Here is a 27,532-nt window from a genome sequence, read left to right as displayed (position 1 = left end):
TGAAATAATAGTGAGAAGTAATAACTTTCACACACTTTTACTTCTGTGGCTAACATGTCAGTATGTAAATAACATGTATTACTGAAATAAGAATACAACTACTGGCTTTCCTGTGCAGGGTAGTGGAATGAGTTGTGTTAAGCATTAATGACCCATGGTGAGATTCTCATCCCAGCCCTTGTTTCTCCATAGCAGGACTGGAGCAGTGTATAGCAGACCTGAAAGCCCATAACGAATAGGAAGGATTTCTTGATTTAGTCCCTGTAGAAAACAGCCGCATGTCTGCCTTGTGTGAAAGGTCCCTTTGCAAGCTCTTGATGTAGGAATGTACTGGGCAGGGCATCATGCTGTGGGAATTATGAATAATTCTACAGCTATTGCAGCTTCATGATGCTGTTGTAACTTAGACAGGCCCCTAGCTAAATTATGGTAGGAGCTTCTCCAACTTCTTCCTATCCTGGAAATGCCCCAAAATTAGAATATAAAAGTGACTTCAAGTCACATTAGTCTTTGGCTTCCCTTGCATCATAAAGTCTCATCCCTAGTACTTTACTTTGTTCAAATCAGATGCAAGTTTTAAAATGAAACAAGTTGAGATAATCTTTCATAATACAGTTTATGTTTAACAGAGTCCTAATTAGAGCACCACACCTGTTAGAGGTCAGACTAAAAGTACTGAATCAAAATAAGTCTGGATTTTTGTTTTTGTTTTGTTTTTTTTATTATCAGATACATTTTACAGGCAACGTAAATGTTTCTATAGTTTTTCAAATGTCAGTGAAAATGGTTATTTTTAGACAGATAAACTTAAAAACAGGGTAACTTTTTCAGAAGTTCTAAAAGTGACTAAAATACCTGAGTCCTGTTTTGAAGTCATAAATCAGCTCGTAGGTCCCAGTGAGAACCAGAAGTGTTTGAATCCCAAATAATGCAATATTGAATTTATTTCAGGTTTTGACTCTGTTGCTTTTTTTAATCAAAACTATAACAAACAAACAGAACAGAGTTACAAATAAATTGGATTTTTAAGGTAGTCAAAGAAATGTAATAACAGTGGAAGGTGTTAGGCTAATATTAATTTATTAGCAAAAAATGTTGGATATAATATAATGTGATGTCTACTTAGGTGATAAGGTTTATCTGTTGAGTACTGCTATTACGTTCTTACTTTTATTACAGGTATGTCACCAAGATTGCTCAAATATTCACAAAATCCTTGTCTCTGTTAGAACCTCACTTTCTCTTCAAAAGCTAGTATCTCTTTTCTCTCCCCTTAAGCAGTTTAATCTGCAGCTTAATGGCTTTATAAAGCAACTTATTTATTATCCTTTCTTCATGTAACTGTTTGAGAGAGCTAACTTTCCATATTGTGGACATTCAGTGATGTAGTCCCTTATAGGTTAAATCTGCTCAGTTCACCACTACAGTTAGGCTTTATCTTGTTATTTATTTTTTTCTCTTCTGAATTCGGACTCTCTGTGCTTGACCACTGTACCATGATATTTAGCCTTTGTTTACCAGTTGAGGGGACAGCATTAGGCTTGCTGTATTCTACAACCAAGAGAAGGGGGTAGAACAGGGGCGGGCAATTATTTTGGGCAGAGGGCCGCTTACTGAGTTTTGGCAAGCCATCCAGGGCCGCATGACTGGCAGCCCAGGGCAGATGCATATTAATTTTTTTAATTTTTTAGGGGCCCCACGGGCTAGTTAGAATGACCTGGCAGGCCACATCTGGCCCCCCAGACCGCATTTTGCCCTAAGAATGTAGTCTTAGGTACCCAAGTTGTGTTGTGAATCCCAATTTGGAAGCTGAGTGTCCAAAAGACAGGTATGGTAATGTGCAGTGTTGGGTTTAGACCTACCTGACAAATCTTGCAAAACATAAGTAGGGTGTGTGATATTGGACAGGCTTTTTCTAATTATTTGGAAGTGGCAGTGTCACCAGTATCTGAATAAGATATTCTGAACATCTTTGTGATCATAGTTAAAATATCTTAAAATAGAAGTAAAAACAATTTTCTAAAATGCTTTTCAACACAGAGAGCAGACAAGGTTCTTTGGGCAAATCCAATATCTTTTATTAGACCAACTCAAATAGTTGGTCTAATAAATATACATCCCTTTCAACACACAATAAATTTCTGTATATTTCAGATTGATTGTTTCATTTTCTGTTTTCAAGGTTACAGATTGCAACTCGATTGATATCGAAGTATCCTATGAGTCTTCCTACAAATGAACTACCTCTCTTACTCACTATACTGCACCAGCTACTGCCTCAGCAACGACGAGGGGAACGGACCCCCTATGTGCTCAGGTGCCTTGCAGAGGTTGCTCTCTGTCAGAACCAGAAAAGTGATTTGAAAAGCTCACTGAATTTGGAGCTGCAGAGAATCTGGACAAAAATTTGGTCTCTTACAGTTCGCAGCATAAGTTTTCAGCAAATTGAAACAGAAAGCTTTGGGTTACTTAGAGCCATAATTCAAGGAAACCTGGTTGTATTAGACAGAGAACTCTGGAAGATGTTTTTGGGATCTGCATGCAAGCCTTCAAGGTAAGGTTGAAGTCAAATATAATGTCTTATGTCTCCGATTCAGATCAATCCAGTTGTTTTTCCTCCATGAGCAAAAATGCAGTTTTTGTTACTCAAAAGGTAGGTCAGGGTGGCACATGGAGACTAACTGATTCAGGAAGGCATGAGCTTTTGTAGGCAACAACCTTTGTCAGATGCTGTCTATAAAAAAATAAATAAATAAAAGCTCATGTGTCTCTTAACCAGTTGGTCTCAGAGGTTTCACCCTCCCCTACCTTCTGCCTGACTTCAGACTAACATGGCTACATTTGTTATCACAGCTATATTTTAGTTTTAAAGAGCTGTCTACATTTAAGCTATAACTTCTTGAAAAGTGCATTTTAACTTGGTTTAAGTTTGAAAGTTGAAAAGAAAACTTCTTAAAAACAAAAGCAATTGGTTACAGACAGGGGGGACAAGGCTGAACTCCTCAATGAGTTCTTTGCCTCAGAGTTTCTAAACAAGGGGCAAAACAAGTTTCACAGTGGGATTGTAGAGAGACAACAGCAGGGTGCCAGACCACCAAGCATTGACCCTGAGATAGCGCAGAGCCACTTGGAAGGATCGGATGTGTTTAAGTCGGCAGTCCTGGATGAGCTCCATCCGAGGGTACTGAAGGCACTGGCTGATGTCATTGCACAGCCACTGGCAAGAATATTTAAGCACTCGTGGCACACGGGCCAGGTCCCGGAGGGCTGGAAAAGGGCCAGTGTAGTCCCTATTTTCAAGAAGGGGAGGAAGGAGGATCTAAGCAACTACAGGCCAATCAGTCTCACCTCCATCCTTGGTAAAGTCTTTGAAAAGATTATTAAGGCTCACATATGTAAGAGCCCAGCAGGAAAAATTATGCTGAGGGGAAACCAGCATGGGTTCATAGCAGGTAGATCATGCCTGACTAATCTAGTCTCTTTGTATAACCAGGTTACAAAACACCTGGACTTGAGTAGGGGTAGATATCGTTTACTTAGACTTTAGGAAGGCCTTCGATACGGTATCTCACCCCATACTGGTGAAGAAATTAAGAGGCTGTGACTTGGATGATTACACAGTCCAGTGGGTGGCAAATTGGCTAGAGGATCATACCTGGAGAGTGGTGGTGGACGGGTTGGTATCAACCTAGAAGGACGTGGGCAGTGGGGTCCCGCAGGGCTCGGTCCTTGGACTGATACTCTTCTATGTCTTCATCAGTGACTTGGATGAGGGAGTGAAGTGTACTCTGTCCAAGGTTGCGGGTGATACAAAACTGTGGGCAGAAGTGGACACGCCGGAGGGCAGGGAACAACTATAGGCAGACCTGGACAGGTTGGACAAATGGGCAGAAAACAATAGAATGCGATTTAACAAGGAGAAATGCAAAGTGCTGCACCTAGGGTGGAAAAATATTCAGCACACCTGCTGCCTAGGAAATGACCTGCTTGGCAGCACAGAAGCGGAAAGGGATCTCGGAGCCCTAGTGGACTCCAAGATGAACATGAGTCATCAGTGTGACAAAGTCATCAGCAAAGCTAACTGCACTTTATCGTGCATCAGCAGATGCATGATGAACAGAACCAAGGAGGTGATACTTCCCCTCTATCGGGCGCTGGTCAGACCACAGTTGGAATACTGCATCCAGTTTTGGGTGCCACACTTTAAGAGGGATGTGGATAACCTGGAGAGGGTCCAGAGAAGGGCCGCTTGTATGGTTAAGGGCTTGCAGGCCAAGCCCTACGAGGAGAGACTAGAGCACCTGGACCTCTTCAGCCTCCGCAAGAGAAGGTTGACAGGCGACCTTGTGGCTGCCTATAAGTTCATCATGGGGGCACAGAAGGGAATTGGTGAGGCTCTATTCACCAAGGCGCTCCTGGGGGTTACAAGAAATAATGGCCACAAGCTAGCAGAGAGCAGATTTAGATTGGACATTAGGAAGAACTTCTTCATGGTTAGAGTGGCCAAAATCTGGAATGGGCTCCCAAGGGAGGTGGTGCTCTCCCCTACCCTGGGGGTCTTCAAGAGGAGGTTATATAGGCATCTGGCTGGGGTCATCTGAACCCAGCACACTTTTCTGCCTATGCAGGGGGTCGGACTTGATGATCTATTGAGGTCCCTTCTGACCCTAACGTCTATGAATCTATGAAAATCTGGCTACAATTGATTCATTCTGGGTGTTTAAAACAACGTGAAGCATCTGTTCTCATCTCCTTGTAATCTCACTTCAGAGCGCTTCAAATCTAGAATAGTGAATGTTTAATAGTCAGGCTTATAATTATTATTTGTGACATTTAGAGCTGCCTAAGCTGCATAAATACAGATTGAGCCTACCTCTCAGTGCTGGCCACTGAATGTAAATCAGATTGATTTTTCCTCAAGTTACCCTGTGTTCTGTTCTGTTCTAGTCCGGCTGCATGTTGTTTGGCTTCAGTGATGACTGCCTGTGTTGTACCAGAAACATTGGAAGTAGGAAAAGTGCAGAATAATTGTGAAGGAAATACAGGTTACCTATTAAAAGAAGCAATAATGAAATGGCTACTATTCTGCCATTTGGAGGAGGTGATGGATGACTGTATGGAACCATCTCCTGTACTGTGCAGGTAATAACTTTTGGAGCATAACCTACCCTATGAATAATATCAAACTATAACATATAAATTCAGGCAGGGAGAAACAAAATATTAGAGTAGTTATGTGTTGCTAATGTTTTGGTACAGTTTATATAGCTGTGTTAACTTTCTGCAATGTGTCACAAATGTTTTGGGGGGCAATTCAATTAATTTTTTTTCCCCTGAATATAAAAAAAAATGCTGTATAAATATTAGAAATGAAAATTCTTTGCACATTTTACAGCTAGAATTTTCTGGCTTGATAGCTCCATTTTTGCATTGACTAGAATCAAACTTCAAAAACAAGTAATAATATAATATAATGTATACTTTTACTCCTCAGTGTAACTGATGGGTTATACCCCAAGTTTCCATGTGTTCAGATAGCCTCAAACCAGACATGCATTTTAAGGTTTCTCAGTATTTTGAACATTAGCTTAAGCTGTGATGTTCTTATACATGACCAGGGATTCGTGTTTTCCGTTTCCCATGGAAAAACAGCGAAAACCATGGATTTCCCGGTTTAATTGGAGAAAATGCGGATTTTCCCTTTTAGCAGGGAAACCTGCAGATTTCCCACGTTTGCAAAGAGCTCTGCAAGCTGGCTGAGTTCCAGCCTTCAAAGCTGTTTGCAAAAGGGGCAGGAAAGCCCCAGCCAGGCCCAGAGTGGGAGGGAGAGAGGGAAAGGGCAGGACCTGACACTTTCACTTACTGGAGGCTGCCTCAGGAGGATCAGTCTTTTTCATTCCTGGAGGTAAGTGGGGCTTGGGGGTTGTGGGGTAGGGCTAGTGGGGAAGCTGACTGGGGGCTGAGGGAGTGAGGATGTGTTGGGGGGAAGACATGGAGTGCCTGCCGGCCAGTGGGCCCTCCTGGTGGGACTTTCCCCTCCCTTAGCCTGGTGGGGGGGCAGAACAGAGGGGCCAGGGGCACTGCCACCCCCCCACCTCAGCTCATTCTGTGACAGGAGGGGGCAAGGGCAGCAGTGCCTGGCCGGGGGGAAGGGGGAGCTTGCACACGGTGGCTGCCGCCACTGCTGCTACACCTTGCACCACTTGCCTGCAGCCGGTGGTGGAAAAGCTGCATGGCACGTGGGGTGCGGTGGTGTTGCATCAGCCACCACATGTGAGCCCTCCCTCTGCCCCCTCCCCAGCTGAGTAGGCATGTGAGGCCCACAGTGGGGCACTGCTGCCCTCACCCCTGCTCCCGGCAAGCAGCATGGGGCATGGTGGTGGCAGTGCAGTGGTGCTGGCAGCCGCTGCTGCATATGAACAGAGGTGCAGTGTGGGGGCAGCTGCTGGCAGCGGTGCGGTGGCGGCCGCCCGCAACAGTGTGGTGGCCACTGCATGCCAGTACCACTGCATTGCTTCCACCACACCCCACGCCACTTGCCTGGAGCAGGGCCAGGGAGATGAGTGTAGCAGTGCCCCTCTGAGAACTGCACATGCCCACCTGGCCGGAGAGGAGCAGGGGCTCACGCGTGGTGGCAGCTGTGTGGTGGTGGTAGTGGCTGCTGCATGCATCCTCCCTTCCCAGGCAGTATGTGTAAGGCCTGCAGAGGGGCACTGCTGCCCTCACCTCTCCCAGCCCTGCTCCTGGGAGCAGGCATAGAGTGGGCTGGGGTAGGGGACGGGGGGGCACCATCGTGTGTCACGTGGAGCCGGCAGTGCCCCTCGCCCCTCCAATGCCACGGCCCAGGTCGCGCTCTATTCCCCCCTACACACTGTTCACCTGCCTGGGCTGAGAGTGGGGAAGGTATTGGGGGAAAGGCCCACCAGGAGTGCCTGCTGGCAGGTAGGCACTCCATGTCTTCCCCCAATGCATCCTCACCCCCTCAGCCCCCAGCCAGCTTCCCCCCCAGCAGTGGTGGTTGCGTGGTGGCAGCTGCCATGTGCGAGCTTTCCTCCTCACTGACCAGGCGGTGCGTGGTGTGGCCTGCGGAGGGGCACCACTACCCTTGCCCCACCCCTTCTGGGAGCAGGCACAGAGATGCACTCCTCCCCCATTCTCAATCTGCCCCCCCCAACCCCTTCCTTTCCCCCGTCCCCCCACACACACCTACCTGCTGGGGTGTGTTTGTATGTCTGTGTGTGTGTTCGTCTGTATGTCTGTGCCTGTGTATGTAGGGCTGGGGGGCTGTTTGCAGGGAGTAAGGGGCACAAGCAGGCCTGGGTGGGGGGTGGGGGCTTTAATTTTTATCACGGATTTTGGGTTTTTTATCAGAGAATTTGTGATTTATTTATTTTTTTATTATTATTATTTTTTAATCATGATAAACCAGGATGACATAAGTACACTATTTGGTTATATAGCATCTTTTTATCTGAGGAATACAAAATACTGTAAAAGTATTATTAAAACTGGTAGCATGTCTGAATAAACCAAGACAGGTGGTAACTTCCCTAAGGTCATATAGAGAAACACAAAACTCTTGGTTCAGAGGTGAAATTTTTTATTAGACCAGCTACTTTTTAGTTGGCCTAATAAAAGATTTCACCTCTAAACCAAGAGTTTTGTGTTTCTTTTTCTCAGACCAGCATGGCTACAAAATAGATCCCTAAGGTCATATACTAAGTCTTATATTAAATATATGCAGAATTCAGAATGCACTTAGCCCTGTGCTCTAATGTACAATAAGCAAGTTAGATATCAAGCTAGGAGTCCTGATTAGCAAAGTGTAGCGATGTTTCTCACATGAATTTTGCCTCTGCTTGAAAGCAACCCTAAGTTTTCTTGTCTTTACAGTGATTTCCCTCATCTAGTGCTGCAGAAAATTCTTGTGAGCCTTACTATGAAGAACTGTAGAGCTGCAATGACTTTTTTTCAAAATGTTACGAAATGGTATGTTTAATATTTGTCGTAAATAGATACTTATGATCCTCAGTACCAATATTTGTAGGGGGGAACGCCATGTTTTTTCTGAGCTACTCATCCTCAGGCTGAGCCACTTCACTGTTAAAATGTTCCTTGCAGTATCTCTGATGGAAGACTCCATTCCTGATGACTGTCATGTCAGTCTGGAGATCCAGGCCCTGTCTAGGGGCAGACATTGCACATAAACTGGTTTAAGTGATTGGAAGCTGGTTTAAACCTGTAACAGAACAGATGTTCAGTGCACATAAACCAGTTTGAAAATGGCTGAAACCAGTTTGAGAGAAACCTGGTTGAATGTAGAACCAGACTTAACTGATTTGCATCAAACTGGTTTATACAATGTCTGTCCCAGACCCCTTGCTGTTTTAAGATAAACCAGACTCCCCCAGGATCCCGGCATGCTCTCTTGGCTTGGTGGAGCTCTCTGCTTCACAGCAAAGCTGGCCCCTCCCCTCTGCTCCCTGGCTGGAGCCCTGCAGAGACTGAAGACATATACCTGGCTTCCCTCTGCTCCCCACCTCCCCTCCCCACTCCTTGCTAAGCAGGGAGTGCTTGGTTCCCTCTGCCTTACACAGACACCTCTCAGCATTAGCTAGCAGACCACATGCTGGCTACAGTCTGTGCTGTGGCAGACGGGACAAAGACAGAATCAACAGGTAGCTGGTAATGTCCCTCTGTTGTTTTCTTGAGCTGATAAACACTGAATTAGGGGTGATAAACACTGTGTTATCAATTCCCTGCTGGGCTGGTCAGAAGTGGGGATGGGAACCCCTCCCTAATCAGTGTGTCCTGCCGAGGTGTGGCCACGCCCTTCTCAGTTCAGCACTATAGAAGTGAACGGAGGGCTGCTGTAGTGTCCCCCAGCTTCTAGGTTGAGCCATGTCTCAGATGTCTGTGCAGTTACAAACTGATTCAGCCTAGCCAAGTTAGACTAACCTGCAAAGATTTAATCAATTCCATCTCAAGCTTTTTGAATGTCTGTCCCTAGCCCCTGGGGTCTTCCTATGCCCATGCTACAGGTTTTTGTCAGATGTAATCTCTGATTTCCAGTTAAGCCAATCTGTGAACCTACTTTTGTTTTCCCTCAAATCCCAGTTTCCTCTGGGAGATGAGGCTATGTTATTGAGGAGCTAAGAATGCCAGTGCTCAGTCAGTTTCTGCCCAGAAACTGTCCCAGTATATTGAATTTGCACGCTATTTGAGAAGTAGCTGACAGCTCTGTACCAAGTAGATGTTGGGGGATATTCCACCTAGTTTAAGGCAGCCTGTTTCAGGTGGAAACAGGCTGCCTTGTGGGAACGAGTGGCATGGGGCCAGTAAAGTTACTATATTAAATTGGTCAGTACATGCTTATATGCAGAATTATTCTCTGGATTTAGCCTTTGGTCACCTGTTCAATTTAGAGCAGCAGTCTTGCAGTCTTTAAGTAAGTTTATCCTTTAGATTTGGAGACAGCTAATCAACTTTTGTGCTAATCAGTGTAGGCAGTCCTTTAGAGTAACTGGTTTTGACAACTGCAGATTTTTTTAAATGATTTCCTCCATGGATCCACACTATTCGTTCTTCTTTCCTTTGTATCTGTAGTCTTAGAATAGATCCACGGTTTTTGAGGAAGGAGCACCCAGGGTGCTCAGCCTCCAGCCTGCGGGCCAGATCCAGCTCACAGAACAATGTCATGTAGCCCACAGTGGACCTCATGAGGCCTAAAAAATTGGCAACCGAGGAGCGGTGGTAATATTAATTGCCGCTTCCCCAGATTTCCAGACTCAGGGAGAGCCCTGTTGGTCGATAGTATGGACCAATGCGCCAGATCAGGTATAGGACAGGATCTGGGCAGCTCAGGACCTGCCAACACAGACTGGCCCCATGCCATTCATTCAGCCCACAGTCCTGAAAGGTTGAGCACCACTGAGTTAGACACTTTTCTAGTTGCCTCCCTTTTTATACCCACCAGTAGAATAGAGTATGTGAAGATTTAAATTACATTTAAAAGTAGTAAATGACAAACAGAACCTTGCTGAACACTGTTTTCCAGGATGTTCCAATTTCACACACTACAGTTTGTTCACACATTTTGCTTACAGTGCAGCCATCCAGGAAATCAGCTGAGACAGGTTAAATGGCAATATTCAATATTTCAAATTTTTAGACCTCCTGAGTAGCACTATGGGCTACGTGACGTTGTTCTGGGACTGGATCTGGCCCACAGACTGGAGGCTGAGCACCCTGGGTGCTTTTTCCTCAAACATCATGGATCTATTCTAAGACTACAGATTCTCTTTATGAACCGTGTGAAAGTTTAGCCATTGATTGGAAGTATGAAAAACTATTCTATTTTATTCCTATTCACGTTGCTTGTATTTAAGCAGTGGTTTCAAAGGCTGCAGGTAGTGTCATAGTTGTCTCGGACGGCCAAAGCCGACTCAAGGTGATTCAATAATTACTCGTTCGTCTGGGTGGGCTGGTGAATAGAGAGGCCGAGAAAGCTTTATGGTTGTAAAATTTTACTTACGTCGCTTGTGGTTGCAACGAAAATGGTCCGGTCGTCTGAACAACTACGTTAGTTGTTCCAGCTGGCAGGGCTCAAGCCAGCACGTCCGTCTACAAATCGGGCCGGCAGGGAAAAGGATACGTCTGGGATTGCGCTCGGCGACGGGGAGAAGAATCGATAGGTGATCAGTCTATCAATCAGCTCAGCCACGAGTCAGATCTCTTCAGAAGCACTCTGCAGCATGCTCAAAATTCTCCGACTTGGGCGGAAGTCGCGCTAATTTTTAAACGGCCAACAAGCCAATTACTAGCCACCACGCGTGCATAATTTAGAACTGGCCAATAGCGGGACACAAATTTACATTCGAATGGCGGGAACTCTCTTGCACCAGGGGTTTTCTGCAGCAACAGAAAGTCTTTTACTTTGCAAGAGGCTCTCATGTGGCGGGAAAATTTCACCGTGCCGAGGCACCAAAATCACTGGGTTGTGACAATAGTAAGAGTAACTTTTTTTTTTTTTTTTTTTTTTAGTGTTCAACATACACAAGGAGAAGTTGGGTTTTCAGAAGTTGAAGAGCTATATCTGCAAACAACTTTTGATGACATGTCCATTTTTGCCAGTCATACAGTGAATGCTGCAGATAAAAACTTGCCCAATTTAAGATTCACTGTCAACCAAGACCTTAGAGAAACACTGGAGCGCTATCTTTTAGTGGTATCAGAACAGCTTTCAAATATCTGTTCTTCTGAGGTGAGTTAGAAATGAGTGTTGAAGTCCCACATCTTTGTACTGCTAATACCTGTATTTTCAGGTTACTTCAGCAGTTTTCTTTTTAAAATTGAATTGCAAACAATTTTTGATGGTTGTTACCAACACCTCTGTGCTAGTGTGAAATATTTCCCTGTGATATAGTCCATAATACATTTAGCTCTCCAGAAAAGTTGCATAGAAATTATTATATAATACAAAATATAGAGATATGAACAACATTACTGATTAAACTGTTTTTTTCTCCTTATAGTTTTCATCCTCCTTAATCAGTCATTTTTAAAGTACCTAATTACATTATAAAGTGAGATCCTAACCTCATTTTGTTGACAAAATTCTCATTAATATCAATGTAGTCAAGATTCACCCAAGAGTTGTACATTATCTTGTGTAGGGGGAAAAAGGGTTTTGAACATTTCCATTTCTTCAACAAGGTGGGAATGGTAGTATCATATTGGTATTCCTCTGGGAGCTTGCTGCTAAGCTTTGGAAAATAGAGGGAGACAGTAGTGTTAACCAGAGATTAGAGGAAAGGACTGAGAATCCTGAATTGTAAGTTTTATTCTGCCAGTGAACTTTGGAAAACAACATAGTTACCATGCCCCTCCAAGTTTAGGTGTCGATAAAAAGACTTACCTATAAAAGCCTCACTATTACACTCCTATAGAGTGCTTGAAGGCCTTTTATTGAAAGACTGTATTTTAGAAGTACAGTATTCATTTTAAGTTTTTATATAATTAAAAAGAATTCAAGAATGCTGTGCGCTACTGAAATACATTTTAATGTAAAATTTATTTATATGTAATTTATTTCAAGCTTAGTACTGCAGAACACCTTGTCCGAGGTGCCAGTCTTTTGACTGGTGTTCTTGGCTGCTATTGCCACATTGGCACAATAACTGAAGAGGATGCCTGTAAGTCGGATTTATTTCAGAAAGCTAAAGTAAGTAGCAACTTTTAACTGTAAAATGATTAATATAATTTTAAGGAGAAAAACTTTATATTTTCAGCTCACAGAAAAATTGGTTCCACTGATTTCTACTTTTAACGAATCACTAGTGGCAGACTTCAATATGTACCAAATATACTATGAGGGGCTAGGTTTTATGCTTTTACTAAAACAAATTTTCTGAAATTAAACAGACAAAACTAACATTGTTTCAGTGCACCAATAGGCCTTCTCTTATTTAAAGTTGAAGCTATTCTAAACATGTATCATGTCTTTTCTTCATTATGAGAAACCTAAACTATCAGGAACCAGAGGGCCAAGGAGTCCATTAGGATAGTAGAGCACTTAAGTGAAGCACTTAACATCTAGGTTTTTCAGATTCTTGTTGCTAAAGAATTAAAGTCACAGAACATATTTTTGATATCTTTAGTTACCTGGTGATCCAGTTTTAGTTCTAGTAGATACATATACAGATTAAGCCACAGTCACAAACAAAATTATTTAAATCTTTTGTCCAAAGCCTGAGCAAAGGTCAAGGACTTACTTGATGAATATAGAGACTGAATGGCCTTTACCACTAGTTGTGGATCAGCATTCAAGTACAATATCATGTCATTGGTTCTTTGGATAAATCTGATATCTTTTATTAGACCAGCTCAAATAGTTGGAAAAATTCTTCTTAGCAAGCTTTTGGGTATAAATACCCTTCTTCAGGCTGAGGAAGCATCACAAAGGGTATTTATACCCAAAAGCTTGCTAAAAAGAATTTTTCCAACTATTTGAGCAGGTCTAATAAAAGATATCAGATTTATCCAAAGAACCTTGTCTGCTTGTGTCCTTAGACCAACACAGCTACAGCCTACACCACCATATTATGTCATTGTCTTTTTCTTTTATGACTAGAGAATTTGAGTTTCAATCTGGTCTTTGTGGTCAGTTTGACACTTTGGAAACAACTCTTGTGTAAAAATAAAAGATAAAAGAAACCTTTCATTGAAAAAATTAACTAACTTAAATCCTGAATACTGGGACTTAAACATGTATTGGAACCACATGTCCTTATGTCCACACATGTATGCAATTATGTAAAAGCAGTATGTGATTGAGGAATTTCTACTACACTGGATTTGTATTTTTTTTAATAGACCCTCATGCATTACGTTGGAGAAAGCATTTTTCAGTCTAAAAGTAAACTAAATGAAGATTCAAGGATTATTTCATTGAGGAATTTGATAACACACTGTTCCAACTGCTTATGTAACTGTACCAAGGTAGGGTATCTAAATTAGTTGTTCTGGTTGTATTTTATTCTATAATGTCACGTGTAACCTAATTGTAACTTTTAAAAAGCAATCATAATGTATTTTTAAAGTTCTAAGATCTATTTATGACATATAAATTTAGTGATGTACATTTTCTGTAGAAGCTTTTAGAAATCTAAGGTTGCATGGTTAAATCAAGATATGCCAATTATATACATACACATAATTTTCAATCTACTTCCTTGTGTGTATGTGTTATAATACAGTCTTAATACACAACCGTATGCTGTTTCTCAAAATCAATACAATATACTTTTTTCCTATAACCTTAAATATGTACTTATATTACAAGTTTTTTACACTTGCATACATTTCATTATTCTAATTGATTGGATTTACTTTTCTAACTGTTTTTTTCTGCAAGTTCTCTGGTCTTTAAGCCATGCATTTTGTACTCTGTTCTCTTGTCAGCCATCAGAATTTCTTTCTTAGGTAAAGTTTAAAGAACTGAGCAAGTGGTTATGAATTTAACTAACTCAAGTGATTTGTACATGTTAGGGCCCTGACAGATGTTATCTTTATGTAATACACAACATGACGCATTCAACCAGTTTGCGACACCATAAAATGGAAAACCAGCCATAAAGATGTTCTATTTTACATGCCTTCCATTGTATGCAGAACATCTTTGTGGCTAGTTTTCCATTTTATGGTGTCACAAACTGGTTGAATGTGTTGTGTTGTATATTAAGTAAATGTAATGTCTGTTGACAATAAGCTTATTGTTAGCACATGCGGGGACTGCCCCGAGTGTAGAACTGGGTGGGTAGCTTTGGGGCTCTCCATGACCTGGCAGGTTTGTTCTCTTGCCCTGCTGCTCCTACACATGCAGGTCGTGCAGTTTTGGCAGGTTGCACAATTTTGATATAGGTCATAAAAGTCCTCAGAACCAACTCCCATGAGCCTTAGCAAGCCTTTAGATTTGCTCCATACTTAATTTAGACTAGGAGTACATTTTACTAGATATTTCTAATAGCTATGACTAATAGACTGTCTGAAGTATGTAGATTATGATACAGCATTGCAGGTTATTACAGCGGGGCAGGCAATTATTTTGGGTAGAGGGCCACTTACTGAGTTTTGGCAAGCCATCGAGGGCCACATGACAGGCAGCCCAGGGCAGATTAATATTAATTTTCTAAATTTTTGGGGGCCCCAAGGGCCGGATAGAATGGCCTGGTGGGCTGCATCTGGCCCCCGGGCCGCATTTTGCCCACCCTTGTATTACAGGCATTTTTAAAGGTATAGAAAAGTTGGATGGTGTATTATTTGAGACATGATGGCAGTTGGTACAAATTGGAAAAGTACTAAATTAAAAACCCAGGAGACAACACAGTGGAAAGAAATTCTGTCTTTAGACTATCACGAACCATTATTTAAGACTTATGGTCAGGTCATTAAATAAATAAACTATGCTAATGTGATTCAGCTGAGAATCTTGCCTAAAGTGTTCATGAAATGAGATCATAGTATTGTGTCACTAGAGAGAAGAGTGTGATTGAGCATTGAATCTTAGGGTGGAAACATGTCACCTTACATCGCCTTTGTGTTGCCATAAGAATTTTTATGGCAGCAAAAAGGCGAAGAAGGCTTAGGTCCATGTGCCTGATTATACTACAAATGCCCCAAATTTGTGGTTGGGACAAAGGTGGTATGAATTTGTGCTGCTACTTAGTGGTGGCCTTGTATTTTCTTTGTGATGGGAGAGCTTGGGCAGCCCAGAGCTGCCTACACTCTTCAGGTACCCTGAGCAGGTGTTCTGGGAGCATAAGGCGCCCCAGTCTTGCACACCTCAGAAATTCCCATGCAAAATTGACTCCTCCAGCCCCAGAAGTGCCTTCCCAGCTTTTCTCTCTGACAGAGATTCATTCAGGGTAATCCCAGGACATTTCTCTATAAATGGGAAAAATGGGGTTTCCCACTTGCACAGACATGCTGCTAGATTCTCTGGGATGTGTCTGTAAGCAAGAAAGCTGGAGTTTCCCTGCTTAGAGACGCATCTCCCAGAGAGCTGCATTTTTATTAATCTCTGTTTCATGTATTCACAGGATGGGATAAATCCAGTTCTTTGCTAAGAATAAAATAACATGATGCATGCTATGATAACCGGCCTTTTGTTTTGTCACGTTTTATTTTTGACAGAGCAGTCCAAGTAAGGTCTTATCTGGCTTATTCCAGTGTTTGTTAACATCAAAGCTGATGAATGATCTTGTAGATATTTGCAAACATCTAGTAAGTATATTTCTCAGTATTTCTAAGTGTTACATTTGGTAACATTTATACAGCATATATAACTTGGAGGCAAAACAAATGAGATTTCTGTTTCTGCAAAGAAATAGGCATTAAAAATATATCAAATTTTAAGAATATTTCACCTTGAAATGTTTAATAGTTTCATAGTTGGTAGGGTCAGAAGGGACCTGAGCAGATCATCAAGTCCGACCCCCTGCCATGGCAGGAAAAAGTACTGGGGTCAAACAATGTATGTTTGTAAACTGGGAGAGGAAGACAATGCTATATCACAGTGCTTGCAAAATAAATATTCACAAAAGTAAAAACTTCTGTAGTAGTGAGATTGGTGCTCCTGCTACTGGTAGAGAAAGCAGGCTGCAGGTGAGGCAGAGGGCAATCAAGGGAGCCACATGACTCAAAAGGGGCTGGGCTTACAGAATATAAGACCAGGACTTGACCTGGGTAGTCAGCCTAGTCCTGCAGGCCATGGAGAGAAGAGCTTCTGAGCTGGCAGCAGGGGGAGCCTCTGATAAAGCATCCCAACCACTTGGGGTAAGACAGCCTTAGGGAAAACACCAGTGGTTTAGGGATCGAGTCTTTAGGGGCCGTAGAGGTCTCAATTGGCTTAGGAGCAGGGCCAGGACCCGAGGGATAGGGGGAAAGGCCAAGGAGCAAGGCCACAGCTGCAGAATAATGAGAGCAGTCAGGGTTGTGGACTCATAGCCCATGAGGGGCAAGAACCAGGGTCAAGTCAGGGATCCATGGGCCAGGGGCCCAAAGCCCAGGAGGGACAGAGTCTATTGGAGGTAATGAGGCCAGATCCCAAGAATGGCAGAGGACAGAGCCCTGGGCCCTGGAGGGGCCAGGAAAGAGTTGGGGATACAGTTAAAGATGCCTGAGCCCAGGTGGGGCAGAGAATGCAAACCTAAGCCCAAGAGAGGTTAAGATTGTTCGAGGTCTAGGAGGGGCCAGAACAGTTAAAGGCACCAGGGCTGGAGGCCCCAACACTGGCAGCGACTGTTCCATGTTTAGAGGCCTGCATTGACTGGAGTTGTCAGTGTGGCTGAAGGCCCATGAATGAGAGATTGACTGGATTGGACAATGGGGCTTCCTGCCAAATGATTGATAATATACGTGAGGTTTGAGCATGGTTATAAAGGGAAAATGAGGAGGCCAGTTAATTAGCCCTTAAGGTGATGAGCAGTGATACCTGCATTCATGAATATGAGATCTTGCTTGGGGAGCCTTGGGGCAGCCTCCCTTTTTTCTGAAAGCATAATTACATCAAGGCATGGCAAGCAAGTTGAAGGGGAGATCACCCTAAGAAAGTGAAAGTGACAAGGCCTTAGGGGAAATCCAGGTGTGTTATGACCACTCCTGGGCAGGAGGCTGTTAAACGTTCCTGTAAACTTTTTATCTCTGTGTTGGGTTCACTGACAAAGTAACAGAATGTGGCATCATTTCATTTAGCAAAAACTTTGAAACTCCATTTTTTTTTCATCCCAACCACTGCACCTTGGGCAGTAGTTCTACATGGGTCATATGTTTGCTATGGGTGCACTGATAAAGGGGTTTTTTTTGGTCAATGCCAACGGACAATTTTTAACCAACCATATCAGCCAATACTGATCTGATTGCTGATATGCAGTTTTCTTTTTATCAGTGCCTATACAATATGCATCAGTGTGTTGGTGCACCTCTAATGTTTGCTGTTTTATATAGAGAGAACCTAACGATGTTACCACTGTAAACTTGCTACTGACCCTGAGTCTTACTTTGCCACTAACTACGTTTTTCCTTGTACTGCACATATTTTGTCTCTGTGGCTCTATATAACACCTTAGTTCACACTCTTAGTTCACAGTCCTTTTCTGCCCCTCAGGCAGGCTGTTTGCACTGACATGGATGCTTTTCTCTGATATTTAGCTCAGCCTGCATCTGCTTCTTTCTTAGACCTGAGGAAGGGCATGTGATGCCTGAAAGTTTGTCCAACATCTTTCCCAACTATACACTTGGCCCAGTGAAAGATATTGCAAAAGTCCTCACCACTGTGAACTTGTCAGTCAGTTGGTCATGTTCTGTAGTGAGGCCTCTTTTCTTCCTCTAGTTTCTTTAGAACCAGAAATCAAATAGAATGAGGAGCCCACCTTAGAATATCACAGTACTGCTTAAGGAGTCTGTTAAGAATCAGGACCCCACTGTGTGCAAACAATATAGAGCAGTTCCTGCTCCAGATTCCTCACCAGACAGCTTTATGACAAGATGAGATGGGTAGATGAAACACGTGTGACAATGTGAGGACAGTAACAGCAAAATAAAAGCATTTTGTATAGTACACTTGTATTAATTTAAAGAAATGATAACCATGGAAAGGTATTATGTGTCCCAGCCCTGAGTAGATTCAGTTTTATTGCTCCAAATTTTGTCCCTCCTTACCCATTTTGCTACATTGGTTTCTTTTACTGTTCTGAAGTCTACATACTGCCTTGCACCACCCTACATACAATTAAAAAAAGAATATGATGCTTTTGTCAGATGTCTTTTAATGGAAAACCCAATGAAACTGGAGAAGCAGAACTAATGGAAGATGATCTTGAGGAGAGTACAATGGAAGTAGAGAACCAAGTAACTGTAGACCTATTCACTGATCACCGTACAACTGCCATGAGTGAGACTAATGAGGCTGGCGAGGTACAAAACATAACTGGTAAGCCACATTTTTTTCCATGCACAGAATTGTTTTGCAAAAATTTAGAGTAAATGTTTTTTCAGTTTTACGGTATCTCAACATCAGATACTACATGGAGCCATTCACTTATATAATGGGATTGCTATTGAGACAGTTATCCCCAAACATAATAATTCTTAGCTCTTTGTAAGTGTTTTACAAGCATTAACATATACATTCCTATAGTCATCTTAGCAAGGAAGAAACAATTATCCTTATTTTATTGGTGTTAAAACTGAAGCAAAGAATTTAATGGGCTTTTCAAGGTTAAGCACTGAGTCTGACAAAATTGAGGGTAGAAATCAGGGGTCCAGATTCTCAGTCTAGCACTCTGTTCACTTGACCCACAACTCCTTTTATACCTAATACCAAGATACTTTTTGGGGCCTAAAAGTTGGTTCTATTTTACCTTTGTCTCTTCCCCCGAATAGTAAATCTATCACCTCTCTGATGAAATAAGCTTTTTGCTATCTGGCCTAGTAGAAACCAGAGAGAAGGCTCCTTATCCAGGGCTCTGGCTCTAATTCCTTTCAAGGTGTTTTGGAATTAGCACTGGTGATGTTATGTTTTGCTGTGAGATCAAATTTAAATTCCTTAGTTAAGTTGATGACCATTTTATGCCTTATTCAGTACTGTGAATTTTGTATTTTCAGTACAACTATGAACTTCATTCAGTCCACTTCACATTTTTTCAGTGGTAACCTTTGAAAAGAAATCTCCAGACCTGAACAGATGATAATAAAGGTTGGGCCAGGGGGGTGTTGGGAACAGCAGCTCTGCATCTGCATATTGAACTGTTTTGTTCAGGTGACAGTTGAATTTTGTACCAGGTCCATTGCTATTCTGACCACCACATGCTTTGTTGGGTTGCCTTTGTAAAATATGTGAAGTGATTTGGGGTTTTGACCAAATTCTGGGTGAGAGGGTATTCACATCGCAAAAACCACACTGCAGATTTTTCTGTTGACACCTTTGTGCCACACTTGGTGAAGAGGTTAGGGATATGTATGGGAAATAGAGAGAAATTATGAGAAGTATGCACATAATGAATTAGCCTTTCTAAGAAGGGGGTCACTCTAAAACAGATGGGGGAAGCTTGAGCTACTGATGCCTGTACAGTAGTAGACTTCAAAGCTGTCAGTCTGAAGTGCTTAAATTAGCTGTATGCATGTACCTAACCCTCTTGTTATATATTTGATTGTTTTAAGAGATTCATTTTTCATACTTAATAAGAAAATGTTATTTCTAGGTGCCATGAGCCCATTAGCTGAAGAACATTTGACAAAACAAGATTACCTACTTCTTGAAATTCTGAGGTTCCTGTGTATTTGTGTAACTACATCCCAAATTCATACAGTTAGCTTTAGAGCTTCTGACATACGGAGGAAGCTGTTAATGCTCATTGAAAAAAGTACGTTTGATGCAAGTAAATCACTGCATCTACATGTGGTAAGTGGGTTAGTGACACACTCTTTCTTGATTCAGTAGAAACCTCTCAGTACACATCTTCTGACTCTTAAAGCTACATGTGCACTTTTTTGCCATATTTTTAACACCAGTCCACCAAGGAATATCTATAGTAGTTGCTTTTAAAAAATTAAAAGGTCATTAAATATAGCATAAGATTCCTCAGGAAATAGTGTGTTGAGGCCATACAGTATCCTTCATTCAGTCCTTAGCCACTAATGCCTTGGGCGTTGTATAATCCTCTTCTCTGGACCAGAGGTGAAAACTCTATTTCTACGCCTTGGGACAGTGCATTTGGATAACAAAATATAAAATGTAACTACCTTTAATTGTATATCATATTCATTTTTGTGAAGAAAACAAGTATCAAATATCTGACATAAGTATCTTAGTGTATAACTTCTCATAACACTGATTGAAAATGATTTTTATTTTGTGGCTTTATTCAGAAATATGGCTGATATAATATTTTCTTATGTCTTAGTACTTGGTCCTTTTGAAGGAACTCCCAGTTGAAGAAAACATGTTGCCAGAAGAAGACATTGTTATGCTTCTCAAGCCTCTTTCGTAAGAAGTATACAAGAAAACTCATTTTTGTATAGCTGCTTTTTTTCTGCTGTTTGGTTTCTCGAATGCTGTCTCTTCTTGTTTACAGTGATGTGTGCTCTATGTATCGACGAGATCAAGAAGTGTGTAAAGCAGTTATAAGTAATTTACTCCCAATAGCAGTGGGGTTGGGCCAAGCCAGTGTAAATGCTGAAGAAACAGGAGATGCCCAAGGACAGTTTTTAACAGTTGTTGGAGCATTTTGGTATGTATTAGCTATTTAAAGTAACAACCTGTATTGGCCATAAACTCTTCAGCCTGGTAGTTTAAACAAAGGCTGTGATGCTGTTGTGGCACCAGCTACAAGCATCTAGTTTGTATACTTCTCCCACATGGGAACTGTTCATGGTCTCTGTTTTATATCAGTGCTAATCCTATATTAATCCTAAACTGTGCCCCCTAATCATTAAGGCTATAAATAGATATTCCATTTCTCCTTGGAGAAAGGCCTTTCTTGGGACCCTATAGATGTACAAATCCAGTGTCCCACTCTAAGTATTACTGAAATACCCTAGATAAAATGGGCTAACAGTTTTTCCCAGGACAGTGCTTTATTAATCTGTAAACTAATCCCAGGTCATTCAGTTTAATTGCCATTTATTCCAGAGACAAGCCAGTCAGAGGGGGCAGCAACATAGCATGGAAGGCCACAAGCGTAAATGGCTGTGTTGCTCCTCTTTTATTTCAGGTTCTGGCTCAGATCAGTCAGGGCCTCCTCAAATGAGACCACCATTTACTGCCTCTGTGGTCATTTAAAGCAGGGGTCTGCTGGTAGAGCTATGGCTTCACTGACATTCAGTGACAGTGGGCTTTCCCTGTCCTGCATCACAGTTGGGCAGCAGGGGCTCAGGAAGAGGGAGCCATTCTGAAGCTAGCTGATCATCAGGGAGAAGTGGTGGTGGCTGGATCAGTATCCTCCCACCTGCAACCCAAACTGGGTCATTCTGGGCCCCTCCTTAGGAAAACAGCAGACCTCTGGCCAGGGGCAGGTGCTGCTCAGCTGGGGTGGGGTGCAGGGCAGAGCCACGAGCAGCTAATCCAGAGGGTGCAGGGGGTGGCGGTTCCCACTGCACACACCCCAGGAGGGCATGGGGGGTATGTGTCCTCGGATCTGCATGTGGGGTGGGGTAGGGTGTGGGTGGGTTGGGACCAGGGCTGCTCTGGGCTGTTCCCAGCAGGGGCTGGGCTGGGCTGCGTTCGGGGTGGGTGGTATTGGCACTGGGAGGGGGGCTATGGAAGGGGCTGCAGCCACCCCAGAATTCACTGTAGGCCCTGCTGCTCCTCCTCTTTCCCCCCACTCTCCCCCCCCCTCCCCATATATCGCAGCCCAGCCCAATAGCCCTGCCAGGAACAGCCCAGCCCTGACCCCGGCCCACCACGTCCTACATGCAGATCTGAGGACACATGTCCCCCCATGCCCTCCTGGGGTGCACATAGCAGTGGGAGCTGCCACCCCATGCGACTCAGTCCCTTGCCCCCGGCTGGGCAGCCTCTGCCCCATCCCCACTCCCTCCCCTCGTGACAAATTTATCAGCCAGACCGGGCTGCGCTCCTGGCTGCCTGCATGCTGCACTGCAGCTGCAAGCATGCATGCGGAGTTCTGCTTACCCCCTGCGACCCTTTTAAGTACCCCTAGGGGTACATGTACCCCTGGTTGACAACCACTGACTTAAGGAATGAATTACAAAGAGCAGTTATGTTTTTAGATTATTTTCCAATCTTTAAGCTGATAATGGTTTTTATATACAGTATAACCTCATAAATCCAGATGCCAAAAATCCAGTATTATCAAAAATCCAGCACTTCTTTCTGCATGCAGAGGGGAAAGCTTGCATGTGGTGGCTGCCATCTACCACCCTGCATCACCACTCTGCATGCGGTTGCTACTCTGGGACCACTCACCACTACTTCCTCCCCACCCCCCTTTCTGAGACCAGCCACTGCTCCGGTTTCAAAAATCCATCATTTTCAAATTTCCGGCAAGTGCTCGGTCCCAAGCACACCAAATTTATGAGGTTATACTGTATTTCAATATTTTCTGTTTCAGGCACTTGACAAAAGAAGGGAGATGTACAGCTCCAGTAAGGGTGGCTCTACTGAAATGCATGAAAGCCCTACTTGAGGTGAGCTATATACTTTTTGATCTGATATTAGACCTGGAAGTGTATTAATAAATGTTTGCTTGAAAATAGTACCTAAAGAGTTCTTGCTTACCTCAGAAATATCAAGTGTTTGTTTCAGCATAGGTTACAATAGTTTTAATACAAGTATGTTCCTTTTCTTCAGGCTGATCCTTATTCAAAGTGGGCTATACTTCGTGTAAGAAATGAAGATCTTCTGGTAAGTGAAGCTTTCCCACATTTCCTTGCAGATAGCCACCATCAAGTTCGCATGCTTGCTGCAAAGTCAATAACCAGGTGATGACATAAACCATGTTTTCGGTGTTTAGATAATTAAATATATATATATCTTAAGAACAATTAAATTTGGCTGGGATTTTCTTTCCTTGTGTAGCTGGCTTCATTTTCTGAGGTAGTTTAATACTAGAGGTGTACTGATGCATCAGCCCTATATCAGATCGGCACCGATTTATAAAGAAAATTGATTGTATTGGAAATCGGCGTGATGTGGCCGATAATTTGGCCAATAAATGCTTGTGTGTGCATGCAACTGCAGCACAGCACATAGGCAGCGAAAAGCACAGACCGGCAGCTTGGAGAGGATCACAGCCCAGTAGCAAGGAGCACAGCCTGGCAGGGGCTGGGGCAAGTGCTGCCTAGCTGGGGTAGGGTGGGCACGGAGTAGAGCTGTAGCTCGTGTGGGGGCTGGCATGCTGCTGGTCCGGGAACCGCTGGTCCAGCGCTCATCCAGCATGTCCCCCTGCTGCTCCAGGAGCGCACGGCGGGTGGAGGGGTGTGCCCCCAGGTCCTCATGGGGCACGGTGGGCTGGGGCCTGGGCTGCACGGGGCTCTTCCTGCCCCACGCAGATCCGTGGGCACGTCACTCCCCATGGCCTCCTGGACGAGCGGCAGAAGCAGCGGTGGGACCCACTGGACGAGCAGCTTCCGCATAAGTGTTCCTATAAAAAGTGAACTTCTGAGAAACTCTTCCTAAGTAGTTGATAAATTTATCCTGACATTATTCCGTGAGGCAAATGAGCTGTAAGTGACAGGGAATCAGAATATGTTTCATTTGCATTTGGCTGGCAAGGACTGAGCAGGAATAATCAATTCTACCTTCTTCCTCTAGTTTTTTTTGCCATCTGGAGGGAGGGAGAGAGGGTTGCTGCAATACAAGGCCTTTGAGGGGAGAAATGGGACTCCAGAGGGCTGCTCTCTTTCTTTCAAAGCAAAGGAATCTCATCATTTATCTTGTAAAATATACAATAATTCTGTAGGTTAATTGTTATGCTAAATAACTACCCCTGTTTTTAAGTTTGTTCCAAGATGTGAAGCAGAGAGATTTGTCTGGATTATTGAAACCTCTTCCATTGAAGCTTCAGCAGAAGGCTTTTGAGAATGTATACCTCAGAGTGCAAGAAGGAATGAGAGATCTGGTACTAATTAATATCTAATCACTAGCTATGGGTAAATAAGGGCCATATGATTAAATACTCATTAATGCCAATATGCTGATTGGCATAAAGAAAGAAATAGTCATTCCCTAAAGAAATAGTCATTCCCTAAAGAAATAGTCATTCCTTAAGGACTACATGTGCTCTGGGGTAATGAATTGGGTAGCAAAAAAAAAAATTCTTATGCACCTCCCCAGTTATTCTCTTGGCCATGCTATAATGTTTAACCTAATGCTGCTATTTTCCATACTGTTCTTCCTATGAATACTTGCTAGTATAGTTATCTAGGTTTACTACTTAAGGGCCAAACAATGAGGCCCCATTGTGCCAAACAGTTTATAAACACAAGGCACGTCTACAAGCGCGCTTTACTGCACAGTAAACTAATTTGCCTCCCAGTATAGTGCCACTGTCTGCATATGCACGGTAATTAGGCTGGTGTCATCTAATTTAGTGTGCCATCAGACACAAGTACTACCTGATGATGGAGTAAATTACTGCTCTTAAGTGCACATGTCGATGGTGATGTTGGGATTAGTTTACTCTAGCTCAAATTGTGCCAGAGATTATTCAGTTGCATTAATTGCATGTGTAAATGCACCCACGCAGTACTAGGTAGTCCCTGTCCCAATGAATTTGCAGTCTAAATATTTGCATGCATGTTAATGCCCATGCTATTAGACTCGTATATGGGGTATTTTAAAGCTTCTTTTTAACTCTCACATGTTGATTTTTATGGATAATGCACATAATAAGCGTGTGGAAATCTTTCTCTCTGCTTCCTTTGTGGATAGTACTATGCAATAAAGTTAGAACCTAGATCATTTCTGTCTGAGTGGTTCACAATCCACTTAATTTATAACAAGTTTCCAAATTAAGCATATGTTCCTCTGCTGTTTGTTGAGGGTCTGTACAGCCCTGGTTAATTTGCAAACTGTCACCTTCACTGAGGTGAAGGGGCCCTGTGAGGCACCTCAGAGTCTACCTTCACAAATTATATTAATTGGCATCCTTGTTGTGTAGATTAGAAACCAAAAAACAGTGACCCTAAAATATTCTTTCATCTCCAAAGGGAGTTTCTATGAATTAGAGTTGAAGTACTCTGTGGATTGACAGCCTGTGTTGCAGGTACTAACATCATAGGTATAACTGCAATATAATGTATATAATTCCTACAGCTCTTTTTAAGAGAGAAAAGATATAAGTAGAAAGGATATTTTTCCCACTCTATTTTCCCAGTCCCTAGGGAGTGTGCCCATGAATGCTGCATTTTGTGCAATATAAAATCAAAAGGCTTACATTTTAATAAGGAAAATAGTATTTTCAGTATTGTCAGTGAGAACTTTGGAAAGCCTCACCTTTGCTTTTATAAAATGTCAAGTTTGGTAGATAACTAAAGAAAAGGAAAACTGCATTCATACTATAGGATGCCTGCAATTCCATTTTTCTCTCGTAGTATCTTTCATTTTGTCCTTTTTCTTTCCTCTGTCTTTATGACTTCTTACTTTTCTGGAAGATTTATTCACATTTTGTTTATTACCACCCTCATGGTCTTCTTATCATAATCACTAGCCTTACAAATGCAGAGAGGATGGATTGGCTATCACTGCCTCAGTAAGCAACAATGTTGCAGTTCGATTGCTAAAAGGTCCATTCCCTTTCCCACCTGCATCTCAGAAGGCTCAGCAAGCTAACCCCAATACCCTGATATAAAGGGTTTTTTTTAATTTAAATAGTTTAAGCTCATGTATCAGTACAGATGTTTGTTCTTGTTTAACATTTTTAACTATTTTTCATTATTATGAAGACACAGGCAAATGCAAGCCCTGATGATCTGGACAAGGAATGTAATAGAAAAGCTGTTCTGTTGACGCTGATAACTATGGTTTTATGCTGCAGTCCTGTGTGTGAAAAGCAGGCTTTGTTTGCTATTTGCCAGTCTGTAAAAGAGAATGGATTAGAAGCTCAGCTCATTAAAAAGGCAAGTAGTATATGGGAAAAGTTCATTTAGGCTATACATTTAGGCTATGAAAGTAAAGCAAAGATGTTGATATTGGAAAAATTCTTTTCTCAATAAAGAACTAGGTGGTTACTCTACAGCAGGGGGTTTCAGCCTTTTTTTAACAAGTGACCCCTTCTGTTTCAAAGTTCCAGCTCATGTACTCCTTTATTTTTCTTGTTTTTAAGTGGGGGGGGGGCATGCAGATTGAGGACCCGTGGTGAGGGAGGGAGTGGGGCAGGGGCAGGTGCTTCTGCTGGGGAGGGACAGGGTGTGGGACGGAGCCGTGAGCAGCTTGTTTTGGGGGAGGGGGCAGCTCCTGCTGCTGTGTACACCATGGGAGGGCATGGAGCTGGTGTGCCCCCAGACCTGCACACGAGGGGTGGGTGGGTTGCCACTGCAGGCTGGGGTGCTGGGGTCTTGCCAGCAGGGGGCTGTGCCAGGCTGCTCTTGGGGCAGGCGGTGGCAACACTGGGGTTGGGGGGGGCTACAACGAATTCTGGGGTGGCTGCAGTCCCCCCTGTAGCCCTGCTCCTGTAGGCCCCCATGGTGAGGAAAGGAGTGGGGCTGGAGCAAGGGTAGGCACTGCCCAGCCAGGGTGGAGCGCAGGACAGAGCCGTGAGTGGCTTATCCGGACGGTGAGGGAGGTGGCGGCTCCCGTCACTGCACACACCCCAGGAGGTCATGGGGGGTGCGTCACCCTGGATCTGCGCATGGGGTGCGGGCTGGCTGAGGCTGGAGCTATGCTGGGCTGTTCCCAGTGGGGGCTGCGCTTGGGCCAGGCAGAGGTGGCACTGGGAGGGGCTGTAGCCACCCCAGAATTTGCTGTAGCCACCCCTAATCACACGTCTCAGAGCAGCCCAGCCCAATACCCCTGCCGGGAACAGCCTGGCCCCAGCCCACATGGCCCCGCCCCGCATGCAGTTCTGGGGGCACAAGCCCTCCATGCCCTCTCGGGGTGCGTGTAACAGCAGGAGCCACCCCCCACACAGCTCAGTCCTTTGCCCTGGCTGGGCAGCCCCAGCCCCTGCCCCCACAACAACTTGCCAGCCAGACCAGGCTGTGCTCCTGGCCGCCTGCGTGCTACACTGCATCTGCGAGCATGCACGCGGAGTTCTGTGTACCCCCTACGACTCTTTTAAATACCCCTAGGGGTGTGTATACCCCTAGTTGACAACCACTACTCTACAGAATTCAGGAAAGTGGGCAGATAGTATCAGCTGCAATTAAAGTTTTTGTTCCTCTTTACATAAATCAAGATAATCTATATCGGGGTGGGCAATTATTGCAGCTGGAGGTCTAGTTAATGGGTTTTGATGAGCTGTCAGGGGCCGCAAGGGTAGCCCTGCCCCTTGACAGGTGCACCATCCCCTGG

The 27,532-nt window shown here is 43.4% G+C and overlaps 1 protein-coding gene across 4 annotated transcripts in view; it reads left to right on the top strand.

The window, feature by feature from the left end:
* Window positions 1–27,532, top strand: part of ATM (ATM serine/threonine kinase) — a 105,988-nt gene that overhangs the window by 19,414 nt on the left and 59,042 nt on the right. For all 4 annotated transcript variants that reach the window (XM_019481998.2, XM_019481999.2, XM_019482002.2 and 1 more), the window contains exons 10-24: window positions 2,183–2,554; window positions 4,948–5,142; window positions 7,894–7,989; window positions 11,044–11,263; window positions 12,098–12,223; window positions 13,375–13,500; window positions 15,694–15,783; window positions 18,319–18,490; window positions 19,761–19,960; window positions 20,463–20,545; window positions 20,634–20,789; window positions 22,632–22,707; window positions 22,871–23,001; window positions 24,020–24,140; window positions 25,966–26,139. In XM_019481998.2, coding sequence (XP_019337543.1) covers window positions 2,183–2,554; window positions 4,948–5,142; window positions 7,894–7,989; window positions 11,044–11,263; window positions 12,098–12,223; window positions 13,375–13,500; window positions 15,694–15,783; window positions 18,319–18,490; window positions 19,761–19,960; window positions 20,463–20,545; window positions 20,634–20,789; window positions 22,632–22,707; window positions 22,871–23,001; window positions 24,020–24,140; window positions 25,966–26,139 — 2,338 coding nt within the window. The remainder of the gene's footprint in view (window positions 1–2,182; window positions 2,555–4,947; window positions 5,143–7,893; window positions 7,990–11,043; window positions 11,264–12,097; window positions 12,224–13,374; window positions 13,501–15,693; window positions 15,784–18,318; window positions 18,491–19,760; window positions 19,961–20,462; window positions 20,546–20,633; window positions 20,790–22,631; window positions 22,708–22,870; window positions 23,002–24,019; window positions 24,141–25,965; window positions 26,140–27,532) is intronic.

The sequence above is a fragment of the Alligator mississippiensis genome, chromosome 1, assembly GCF_030867095.1.
Source record: "Alligator mississippiensis isolate rAllMis1 chromosome 1, rAllMis1, whole genome shotgun sequence".
NCBI lineage: Eukaryota > Metazoa > Chordata > Crocodylia > Alligatoridae > Alligator > Alligator mississippiensis.
The sequence above is the reverse complement of the archived record's forward strand: the minus strand, read 5'-3'. Positions and strand labels throughout refer to the sequence as shown.